The 12,239-nt window shown below is 43.1% G+C and overlaps 2 protein-coding genes across 2 annotated transcripts; one reads left to right on the plus strand and one right to left on the minus strand.

Annotated features, from left to right (window-relative positions):
- Positions 1 to 6,945: 6,945 nt before the first annotated feature.
- chrm5a (cholinergic receptor, muscarinic 5a) lies at positions 6,946 to 8,520 on the plus strand. Its single transcript, XM_034525188.1, has one exon. It carries the CDS (start codon positions 6,946 to 6,948, stop codon positions 8,518 to 8,520), a length of 1,575 nt encoding a protein of 524 aa, XP_034381079.1.
- A 1,840-nt stretch (positions 8,521 to 10,360) lies between these two features.
- Positions 10,361 to 11,875, minus strand: zgc:194887 (uncharacterized protein LOC571819 homolog). Its single transcript, XM_034525556.1, has 2 exons — positions 11,731 to 11,875; positions 10,361 to 11,055 (listed from the first exon to the last, which is right to left on the minus strand). The coding sequence occupies exons 1-2, from the start codon at positions 11,873 to 11,875 to the stop codon at positions 10,361 to 10,363; spliced, it is 840 nt and encodes a 279-aa protein (XP_034381447.1).
- Positions 11,876 to 12,239: the final 364 nt, after the last annotated feature.

The raw sequence follows: 12,239 nt of genomic DNA on the forward strand, positions 1-12,239 counted from the left end.
GTCACTTCAGTAGTCTGCTTATCTGGCCCGGCCATGTCAGCGCTCTCCCATGAGAGCACAGAGGCAGCATGGTGTTTTATGCTCTGCAGATGATGTTTGCCGATAGCCAAGATGCTGGTCAAACACAGTCTCTTCGTGCTTCTCTGTCAAACACGTCAAAAGACAAGCCATTGGACGTAATTAATGCTGCGTGTCGTTAAACCACACAAAAGCCAGTCTTGCCTTTACTGCTCTGACTGAACACCACCCTCAACACCTCCACACATACACCCTCCCACCCCCACACCTTCCAAAACAGACCCCTAGAAGTCACCCAGCCGCCTCCTTCTCCCCCCTCCCCCTCTTCCTCTGTGGTCTGAGCTGCATGCTCACTGTCCCGAAACATGATGAACCATTCAGTCCTATGGGAATTTCTCCTCCCAGCCAGCTAACGTCAGCTACATCTGTGTCTGTCAGCCAGAGTAGGTGCAGCGGCGGCAGCAGAGTGGCAGCAGCAGTCATGCAGCCTCTCAGTGACATTCTGCTTCAACTGAGGCAGCTCATCCAGCTCAGCTCTCACAGGGAGGAAAAGTTCTCTCCTCTCTTCTCTCTTCGGCTCCTGAGCCGATTGTACTAATTTATGAATGACCGAGGAAGGATGCTGTTCAACTTGAAGATACTTTTCTCATCTGGACGCACGGTGGCTGTGTTGGATGACTGGGAGCGTGATGCTGTACTCTGCGCCTCTTGAGCAGGGATGACCGAAGCCTCCTGGTGTCCACCCTCATCCTGCTCTTCGTCCTCTTTCTCTTCTGCCTCCGAGCTCACTCTTTTCCCCTCTGGCATGCGAGGGTCAAGCAAGCAGGATTTTCCCATCCACCTCAATCTTCTCTCCAACTGTGTTGTGAACCTGCTCCTCAGCGCCACACTTGACCCGAAGGCTTCCCAGGCAAAACAAAGGAATTAACCATGAACTTTGCTCTCTAGGAGACACATTGTGCCCATGAACGGGAGACTGTGAGATGTGATGAAAGTTAACTGTGAGTATGTGCATCTTTTATCCTTCCTCTTTACATCAGTGACCTGTTTCACAGCCTCCAGATAATCATAAGTGATTGAATATGCACTTTTTGATTAATGCACAAAGACATGACCTGGATTTAAGGGGATGCAGCGTCATGTGTGCACAAGTGCATGTCTGAGAGGTCCGGCATGTATTTTTAATGTAGCCTTTTACCGTAACGAAAGCAACAGAGGATGTGCTGCTGGAAAGACGTGTGTGCTTCTCCTCTTCTGGGAGTCTTGGTGGACAGAACAGTGTCGTACATTAGGTTGGATATGTATTTATTGAGCCACATATCTGATACATTTTAAAGTATCAGTTATTTTTGAATACCTTGAGGAAATGTGTGTTAAATATCTGCTCTTCACAGGGCAGCATATCTATTTCATACACACATCCATCTTCAACATATTTCTGTCTCTTAGCCAGCAGTGCACCCAATTGCATGGCACATCCCTCACAATCTCCCTTTACACTTGAAATATCTGAAAATGCCAAAATGGTATCCTTAATTCAACGTCATTAATCTAAAATTTTAAATTTCTGTTTTTAAAATGGCCTTTCTTATTTCTTTCAAAAAAACAGAATCAATCAATATATTCTCAAAAGGCTGAAGCACAAGGCTCTCACTGCCTTTCCCCTCCTTCTCTTTGATTAAGTGGAAATGACAAAACACGAAAGGATTAAGCAGTGAAGCGTGATTTTAACGAGTCCGGCCAGTCCCCACAGATCTTAGGAGGTGCTGCAACAAATGTACAAAGGTGCTTAAAAAAGTAGTCGTCATAAAATAAGTAATGGTTTGGTGGGTTAGAGGAAATCATGCCGATGTTGTAGACCCCCAGACGTGACAGTTTTTGTGTAGCAATTTCAGCTTAAATTTCCTTGTTTGTGAAATAGTCAGTGGTGGTTTGGGAGTTGTCCGGCAGGGATAAACTATGGCATCAGATAATTTGCTTTAATTTCATATTTAGTCAGTTAGATTTTAAGCATATTAACAATCTGAGAGAGAAGCTTAATGTTATGACTGTACCCCCAAGGTGCCACACTTCCACCATTTAATTGAAAATGAATATTTGAACATGAAGGTTATTCAAACTATTATATTGACATCAGCATAGAGAAAATTAGGTGTGTTATGAGTTGGTGAAAATCATCAACGGAGAGGTTCAAACAGCGACAGACACTCATATTTAGAAAAGTCTTCATAAAGGAACCTAAATGAGTTTATAGCCAGATCATTATCCAATTGATGGGGCATTATAAAAATGTTGTTGTCGCTCATAAAAAAGAACTCCTCGATACATTAAGCATTCGTGTCTTATTCCCTTAAGTACCTGCCAAAACCACCGGGGTGTCCATAAGCAGATCATAATATTAATTTAATGATCATCATTTCTCTTTAGGGAAGAGATGTAGCCTAAATCATGTTCTTGTTTTAAACTAACACAGGGGAACACATTTAGGCATTTATAAACAAAAGGGAGAAAAGTGCATTCTTATTTTGATTTGCCTTAAACACTGGCCCACTGATAAATAATTCAGGTTGCATGTTTAGGAGCCAGATCTTGCATTGTACATTTATAATGTTCCCGATACACAGAATGATTCAAGCATTTATCCTGTTCTCATCCAGGACGCCACATATGCAGGAATCTCAACCATGGGTCAGTATATGGAGCCAAAAAGCTCTGGGCTGATTTGCATATCATACATACTCAACACGCAGACACACTTGGTGTCCTTTGTCTCCTTCACGTTGACTTCTCTCTTTTGCTCTCTCCTTCTTCTTCTTTCTTCTATTTGTCTCTCTCATCTTCTTTCCTTTCTTCCACACACACACACACACACACACACACACACACACACACACACACACACACGCACACTATATGCGTTTGTGTTTCTGCCGTGCTGCAACCACAGCCGAGTGTAGATAGAAAAAGGTTACTTGTGACTGGGGGGCCCGGTGGGGGCCAGTGTACGGAGCAGCTGCACAGGAGCACCCATGGCCAGGTGCCAGAGGACCTGCAGGAAGCCTCTGCACTCAGTATGGAGACCCAGGGCAGATGTTTTTGTCATCTGTCCTCACCCACAGACCACAAGCTCTGCTACTCACTGAATCAATGACTAATCACTGAATCAATAACTTACTTACTTACTTACTTATGCATATAGCTCCCAAGATATTTTCAGGTGGTAGTCTCAGACTCTCTGTTTTCTTGTCAAGAGTGAGAGCAAGACATCTATTTGGCACTGATTTAAACTAACGAGTATCATTTCCTTATTCTTTTACACTGTATAACCACAATACAGGCGGTCTGCTACGAGATATCCTGCAGCATTGTCTTTGTTTTTAATAACAGCCTTTTTTACCAGTCAGCATCACCAGGCTCATACCTTTTGATAGCGAACTGCATCCAATAAAAGTTCAGAAACAGGCCACAACGGACCATATTCACTATTTATAGCGATGTAGAGTCCATGTTTACCCCACACTCTGAGCTCCTCGTGTACCATTAGGACGCTTCCTGCTTCGATTTAGAAGCTAATAGCAAGCTTGACTTGCTCTACCTGTTGAGGTCAAGAGGTAAAACAAGTCTATTCTAGTGCATGTGTGTGTGTGTGTGTGTGTGTGTGTGTGTGAGTGTGTGTGTGTGTGTGTTTGTGTACTTGTTTCTCAAATGTATGCCTGTCATCACTAATTAATAGTGTGTTGTGCCATCAAACATAATCACTGATGGTTCAGCCTATTTACTTTTTGTTCTGAAAAAGGAAAATAAAAATAAAACGCTATTTTGGTTCAATTCCTGCTACACTGACTTGAGTCCCTACAGTTTAAAATGAGTCATAGAACACAAAATAGCAATAGAGTGCTGCAGGGAAGACATATTTTTATAGGCCAACCCAGGACGTTAGTATCTCACTAGTTCCCTCAACAGAAAGCCAATGGGATTTTCTATCGGATTTTGGATTACTTCAGAAACTCTGTGGGACTCTTTATCTACTGACGTATTGTATATCGTAGAGCAAAAGGTTGAAAGCTCTTAATCTTGTGTTAACCACAGACCTTATCTTGGGCATCTAACCAAAAACACATTGAAAAACCTATCGCCTTTGAGACCAGGCAAACGGAAGTGTTTAAATACTAACTGATTTCTGATGTTTTAGGACTCATTCCTGCAGCACATTGTCAATAAGACTAGCGGGCCTGTTCTTGATATTCAAGCTACATGCTATCGACGAACACCGCTAAGGTGGTTATGTTTAGCCGCAGTAATTGTTTAACCATGCTCAGCATCATAGGTGTGTGTTGTTGTTGTAGCTAATTGGTAAGAAAAAAACCAACGTGCCGTTAAGACCTCATTATAAGTGTTTCTGCGAAGGTAAAGGATAAGCACATTACAAGGATAGCACCATTACATTATGTGGACCCATTCAGAACATCTCCTGCACTAAGCGGTGTAATGATGTGGGGATTTGAGGGATGTGATATGAAATGCCATTCTCCAACAAGATAAGGGACATTCCAAGTCCTGCAGGAGGACCCCCTGAGTGACTGGAATGTTATTTGTGTGGGCCTCAGGCGGCTGCTGGCACTCCTGCTAACCTGGCACTGTCAAACAAATGCCAATGAGCGAGGAAATTATTTCTCAATTACCGAGTAGTGACTTCGTCTAAAGCGTTGCATTGTGGGTTGAATTTCAATACATTTTTCTCAGCATGAGAGATCTTAGTACAAGAGACACTAGAAGAATGGAGCACAAGAATCTGAATGTGGTTTATTGCCAATTGGTCTTCACATTCAAATAATATTGTTTCGGTGTATTGGTGCACAACAATAAACATAGTTCCAAAAAGTCGAGAAACAGATAAAGAATTAAAATAAAATAAAAATGTCCCAATGCAACGAGAAACTGCAGGATGAGGGCATGTGAAGCTGTCTCTCTGCAACACACGTGTGCCACCGCGCGGACACACATTTGCCAGCTCTGGCTGACGGCCCGGTGGTTCAATTGCCACAAACCGAATGGAGGATTCTCTCTGTGGAGATGATCTTCCCCACACTTCACTGTTGCTCCACACTGAGAGCCTCAAATGGTCTTGGCCTCCCTGATGGTGGTTGTACTGTCATTTTCAATAGAAAGTACAGATTTTTGAGCAGAGAGCACAGAAGCTGGTCTGTGACATGGCACTGAAATACCTTAATTCTAAGCAGAGCAAAAGATATGGCTGAAAACCAATGGAGCAATGCCCATGTATTTCCTAAGAGAGGAGTGAGAACTTGTCTCCACGGATAGCGCGGATCAGAGACTCGCCTCGTACTCAAACACTGTACAGACAGAATGGACCCAAATCTGTGTTTTCCCCACAGAATATAATCACTAACATATACAAATGTACTCCAACCAAGAGGATGTAATGCTGCTTCAATACATTTGATAAAAGCTCTTAAGGCAAGAGCAAGACCACATGGCATGGTCATGTATTTGTGGGTCATGAAAGGCAAGACATTGAACTATAGAAATTTCTCCTTTCTGTTTCAAACACATGTCCAGGTTGGAATGTGTCGGGATGAAATGTGCACGCACACCACCACGTTTGTTCTGTGAGTTTCCATAAGTGGAGGGTGTTTGCTGCCCTCTACTGGTAAAGGGTGAGTAGTCACCTGTGAGTGCTGCGCATGCCTCTGATAGTGTAGACACATTGTGTGTTGATTAGTTGTTGACTAGAAAGTCCAAACCGTATTAAGAAAATTGCTGACAACATAAATTTATGTACTTAGTTGGACATAAGCTTGATGAGGGACTTGCACAGACTGCTCGCAAAGAAAAATATTTGCTTATTTGCCTAATTTAGTGTTATAACTCTAAAAAGTACAAGTCTACACTGCAGAAAAAGGGAATTTGTTGCATGGCTGACAAGTTAGCTGGCAGTGAGTTTGAAATGTAGGCATATTTGTATGTTTCGCTCACCTCAAAGTTTGGCACAGACAGCATCTTCTGCATCAATTTCATGGCTGAATGCACAGAATTGACTCCGTTAGAGTTCACCAAGGTTGGCGTTCACACTTATATCCAAATCGCATTTCATGTCTTTATTTCTTCTTATAGTATGTCAGGAGAAATTATGTTGACACATTTGACTGATGAAAAAACTAATAAATTCCTCGTTATTAATTAATTTGATTGACTATACAATCTATACTATTGTCATGCTGGTAAGGGCTGCACCTCCCAATGATTCTGTGCAGTGATTAGTTTGTATACAGAATGGACGGACAAGTAAACCTATAAAATAACCAAAATCCCTACCATCATTTGTTTATTGGAGGATTTTTCATTTTACACACTAGAATTATCCTCCATATTTTCATCAAGAAATGGCCTTCTTAGTGAGCTATAAATTGAGTTTACGCTCTATTAATATAACCGCAAAGATTAAGAGCAGAGAATACAATTATGTAATGACCTGGATTTTTTAAATGTGCCACAGATGTTTGCAGAGATTTGCTAAAACACGCCATATGCGTGTACTCGCCTGATTTAATTGTGTGAGCTGCATGATGTACAAAAGCTGAATGAAACTTTTCCAGTACATGCAACTGGAACATAATAGAGAAAACAATGCCAATACCAAATGTATGTATAATCCACTAAAGTGAAGGCTTTCTTCGGTTCAGGATGCATGACAAACACAGGTTTGTATATTCTTTTTAGTGTCAAGCAAAGTGTGAATATGTGACGCTCAACATGCTGAGTTGATGTCATCTGGTGACTACGAATAAACTAACTTTTCTTTTAAGGGATAAGGAATAACATTTTCCTTCTTTTCTCACCAGGAGATCTTTCTGAAAATGACAAACACTCTTGTCATGCTTGGATTTTGATAAACACAAGGACACCATGGAGGGAGACAGTGTCCTGAACTCCACTGTAAACACCAGCGCAATGGATATCCACCTGGTCCCCCACAGTCTGTGGGAGGTGATCACCATTGGGACTGTGTCGGCCATCGTCAGCCTCATCACCATTGTGGGGAATGTTCTGGTGATGCTCTCCTTCAAAGTCAACAGCCAGCTGAAGACGGTGAATAATTACTACCTGCTGAGTCTGGCAGCTGCTGACCTCATCATAGGTGTGTTCTCCATGAATCTGTACACCTCGTATATACTGATGGGCTACTGGGCCTTAGGGAACCTCGCCTGTGACCTGTGGTTGGCGCTTGACTATGTCGCCAGTAACGCCTCGGTCATGAACCTGTTAGTGATCAGTTTTGACAGATATTTTTCCATCACCAGGCCTCTGACCTACAGAGCCAAGCGGACTCCCAAACGAGCTGGGATCATGATTGGTTTGGCCTGGCTGGTGTCTCTTATTCTGTGGGCCCCACCTATTCTCTGCTGGCAATACTTTGTAGGAAAACGGACTGTCCCTGAGAGGCAATGCCAGATCCAGTTTTTTTCTGAGCCTGTGATAACCTTTGGGACAGCCATTGCTGCCTTTTATATCCCCGTATCAGTGATGACTATCCTATACTGTCGAATCTACAAGGAGACAGAGAAGAGAACCAAAGATCTGGCGGAGCTGCAGGGGATTAACTATCCCACTCACACTGGGGTCCCCCCGCCTCAGAAGACCATTATCAGATCCTGTTTTAGCTGTAAATTGAGGTCGGCTTCACATGACAGGAATCAAGCTTCTTGGTCCTCCTCCAGCAGAAGCAATGCGGCCAAATCCGCAGCCACCACCAATGACGAGTGGTCCAAAGCTGGTCAGCTGACCACCTTCAACAGTTATGCCTCGTCCGAGGATGAGGACAGGCCTGTGTCTCCGGGGGTCTTCCAGCCCTCCTTCAGGAACCAGGCTTGTGAGACCATCAAGGGTGGAGTGGGCAGTGAGAGCGAGCAGCTCAGCAGCTATGAAGAGGATAGCTTCTTCCAGACGCCAGCCAAAAGCAACTCTCAGAAGATCGGCAAGTGTGTGTCCTACAAGTTCAAGCCTGTGGCCAAAGACGCTCACGTGGAGCACCATAGCAAAAACGGAGACACCAAAATGGCGTCGTCGACGTTCTCCTCCGCCGAGTCCATGAGCGTCCCGTCCACCTCCTCGACATCTAAGCCCATAGACGCCACGCTGAAGAACCAGATCACCAAGAGGAAGAGGATGGTGCTGATCAAGGAGAGGAAGGCAGCTCAGACTCTCAGTGCCATCTTGCTGGCCTTCATCCTAACATGGACACCTTATAACATCATGGTGCTTATTTCCACCTTCTGCTCAGACTGCATTCCCCTCTCACTCTGGCATCTGGGCTACTGGCTCTGCTACGTCAACAGCACGGTCAACCCCATGTGCTACGCCCTTTGTAACAAGACTTTCCAAAAGACCTTCCGTATGCTCTTACTTTGTCAGTGGAAGAAGAAAAGGATTGAGGAGAAGCTTTACTGGTATGGACAAAACCCTGTGGTTAGCTCCAAGTAGACATGAACAATTATTTTTTTTAAAGATGGTGTATGTGTGTAAATTATATGTTTGTACTAATAATCTTAGCTTTATGAACTTGCATTCGACACAGTATTAAAAGTAAGAATATTATATCCAGGGGCTGGTTCAATTTTCAATGTTCAATTAAGTTGCTCATTAATTACTTGGTCTGCCACAGAATCTAATTACTGCTCCAACTTTGGAAATGGAAAAACATTAAACAAGTGTCCCAACATAATCAGTGACACTGTAAATATATTCTAAAATATAAAAAAATGCCAGTATTTCCCCCTCAAAAGGAGGCTCTTAATATTTGATATTGTACTTTATTTGTATCAAGATGCACAGTTTGAGATCTTGAGTGTGATAAAATTGCTCCAATCTAATAATTTAGACTGTATATTGATTTTTCTTTTTAAAGCCAGTATCCTCCCCTGAACTAATGCTCTTACACCCAAACTGTCATAACACATGCAGTTTTATTCTGTAGGTATTGTGTTTGTATTGAGATTGCGCATTTTGGAATTGGTGTTTTGTTTTAAAGGGCTAATACATGTCGTCCTGATGTCAGAACCTGCTTGCTAAGTCAAGATTGTAACTTGATGGTAATTAAAGCCTTTTCACATGTGCCATTCGTCAGATGAGGGAATATAGCTTCAGCTTTATTGTTTCACATTTTATCTGCTGCATTTTCTGTCCTGCAAAATCTCAACATAAATTAAATTACAAATATTACTGAACGCTTCTAGTGCAGCCCACAACCTTTACAAAATAAAATAATTATTTTACTCAAAATACACGTCACAAACTTGCTAAACAATGTCAGTGTTTACAAACATTCTGGAGGATTCACGAGTGCATTGTGTTTATGATAAGTTTATTAGTTTTCATCCTCAGGATCTTTTCATTTTCAATAAGCATTGAAATATAGTATTGTTTTTCTCTGAATATCTGTTGCTAAATCAATATGCCATCATATCTTCATTGTATTTCTGGCAAACTTGTAATGTACTGTGGCAAATAACATGTTTGTGAAATGTTTCTTTGTGTCAGTATTGGATGGGAGCTATTTTACATGCGTCATAAGCTATAAAGTCATGAAACACTTTTTTATGTAACTGTGAAAATAAAGAAATCTGCACTTGCAATTTGGAGAATGATGAGTTGCTTTGCTTCAATTTTTTCAGTTTATTTTGTATAGACCAATATCACAAATTACAAATTTGCCTCAGAGGGCTTTACAATCTGTACACATACGACATCCCTGTCCCAGGACCTCACATCGGATCAAGAAAAACTCCCCAAAAATAACCTTTGACAGGGAAAAAAGGGAAGAAACCTTCAGGAGAGCAATAGAGGAGGATCCCTCTCCCCGGATGGACAGATGCAGTAGATGCCATGTGTACAGAATGAACAGCATTTACAAAGTTACATAAACACATTACATGAATATTACAATGTATGAATGGAACTCCAATCCATGAAACAGAAGGAGGTAGAGAGGAGGGGTGGGGGGGCGCATCAGCAGGGCCAACGCGGGAGGCCGGCTCACCAGGCATCAGACACCAATACACCTTCATGTATTAACAACATGGTGATCGGTGGAGACAAAGCTAGAGCTAAAACCTGACTGCATCTTTATACTGTGTTCCAAGTTTGTGATTCATTTTCTTGTTCTCAGTATTTTGTGATCATGTCCATGCATTTCTGAATAAAATGTGGTGAATTGAATGTCCAGAGAAACTGAGTGATGCAGCTTTTTGATGCGTTTGTTGCAAAGAAAACTAAACTTTCGTCCCTCAGTAGTTGCCAAATCCATGTCACAAATCCTGTGTCCTTATAGCTCATCCTTCTTGCAGTCTTTACTTTGAATCACTTTCACTGTGTCCGTGGGTTTCACCATCATCCATGCGTACTTGCACAGTCGCTCCTTGTTGCAGTCCTTCTGCCAGTAGATGACATTCCTGCGATTGAGGTTGGCACCAGCACAGGCGTCGTACCACCAACCTCCTCCCGGCACCCCCTTAAACTCCAGTTTAGCACAATTTTGGAAGTAGTTGTCATTGTCTCTGTCTTTAGTGGTGAATCTCTGGTTGTCATGCAGGTAGTTCTCTGTGTCCAGGGTCAGAGCGTCTACAGCTGTGCCCTGGAACAACCCCAGCCTCAGCCTGTATGCTGACGATTCATCCTCCACCAAGAACGGATCATACTCCCCCGTCTTCGTGATGGCGTCTCGGTCCACCAGCTTTACTCCCAGTTTAAAGCGCCCGGGGCCGAGGGTGAGCTGATGAAGGTATTCGTTCCCGAGCCAGTGATCACCGGTTACAGCCCCAAAGCCATCCTTGTATTCAGCCCAGGTACGATCAAAATTCACGCTGCTATTGACGGTGATATGCTGGACCACGGTCCAGCCTCCCTCCTGCATAGCACAGTAGGCCACGATGGGGGAGTCAGCTGGTTTGATCAGGTACACTCCGTCTCTGGCCTGGCCCGAAGACGTCATCAGCATTTCATGGCAGTCTCTGGGCAGCACTGTTGGGTAAATAAACATGTCAGGCCGAACTGTGGGGGAGATATGTCCAGATACATTACAGCAGTACAAGGGAAAGTATTTTAATGTTTAATTACGCAGACATGAAATCACAACTACATCCTTTCTCATGTAAAGGAATAATTTGACATTTCGCTTTCCTGTCAAGAGTTAAATGACAGGAAATCACTCTCTGCAAGAAAATGAAAAACCAAATGTTAAACTATTGATTTGCTCCCACTCTGTGCACAATTTGAAAACATCCAACTTTAGCGCTCCCAGTGGGGAGCCTTGTGGTAAACAGCAATGCCAGGAAAGAGTCATTACATTGATGGCAACAGCGCACCAACACTGTTTCTCAATGTCTCCCAGGTAAACAATTTAAACCTTGATCAATTGTGAAACTGTTACATCTGCTTGTCGGACAAACTGTCTCACTAAAATACACAAATCACTTCAGGGGTTGGACTCTAACACGTGTCATGAATGAGTCACTGAGCAATTTTAGTCTACGGGCTGGAATTTGACCCACAGGGGAATCCACACTGATAATCTGAGATAAAGATCATTCAAAAATGTTAAAGCAATCACAGGAATTGTGGGCACGACAGATTATTGAGGTCAAACAAGCAAATCAAGCAAAAAGTCCAAATGAAAGTGAAAGTCACGCTACATACCTCTCACCCCACGGTTCAGGACCAAGTTGTGCTCATCTGGGAGAAGGAGCTTCAGGTTCTCAGCTTGGAGATGCTCCATGTCACCTCCAGTCCCACTGAGCAGCAGCAGGGCCGCCGCTGGCAGCCAACACATCACACACGCCATCCTTCACTTTCCTTTGTCGTCAGACAACAAGTGTTTAGTTAATGATACAGAATACTGAATTTAGTGGACGTTATAAACAACACACACAACCTTACTGTACTAAAGAAAGTGTTACCTCGAGTGAAGACCCCTGTATGAGCCTGCAGTGGAGAGATATCGGTACGCGCCGACTGTAGTTATCTACACTTTCTGAATGAAAAGCACCTGAATGCGAACAGGGCTATCTACTGCTGAGAGTTCACTGAATGCCAGGTCCTTTCACGCAGCCTTCTCCTGCCCAGTCACAGCTGGACTTCAGCCTCAGGTTCTCAATGGCAGACACCAACCAGCCACTTATCTGTGTCAAGTGAGATAAACCCTCAAG

This window comes from Cyclopterus lumpus, chromosome 22, assembly GCF_009769545.1.
Source record: "Cyclopterus lumpus isolate fCycLum1 chromosome 22, fCycLum1.pri, whole genome shotgun sequence".
NCBI classification, from domain to species: Eukaryota; Metazoa; Chordata; class Actinopteri; order Perciformes; family Cyclopteridae; genus Cyclopterus; species Cyclopterus lumpus.

What these genes read in the sequence shown, in the direction of transcription:
- zgc:194887 (XM_034525556.1), bottom strand. Translation starts at nt 11,875, where the DNA reads ATGGCGTGTGTGATGTGTTGGCTGCCAGCGGCGGCCCTGCTGCTGCTC. An exon ending in CCTGAACCGTGGGGTGAGAG is followed by an intron (nt 11,056 to 11,730) that starts GTATGTAGCGTG and finishes TTTACCCAACAG; the next exon opens with TGCTGCCCAGAGACTGCCAT.
- chrm5a (XM_034525188.1), top strand. Translation starts at nt 6,946, where the DNA reads ATGGAGGGAGACAGTGTCCTGAACTCCACTGTAAACACCAGCGCAATG.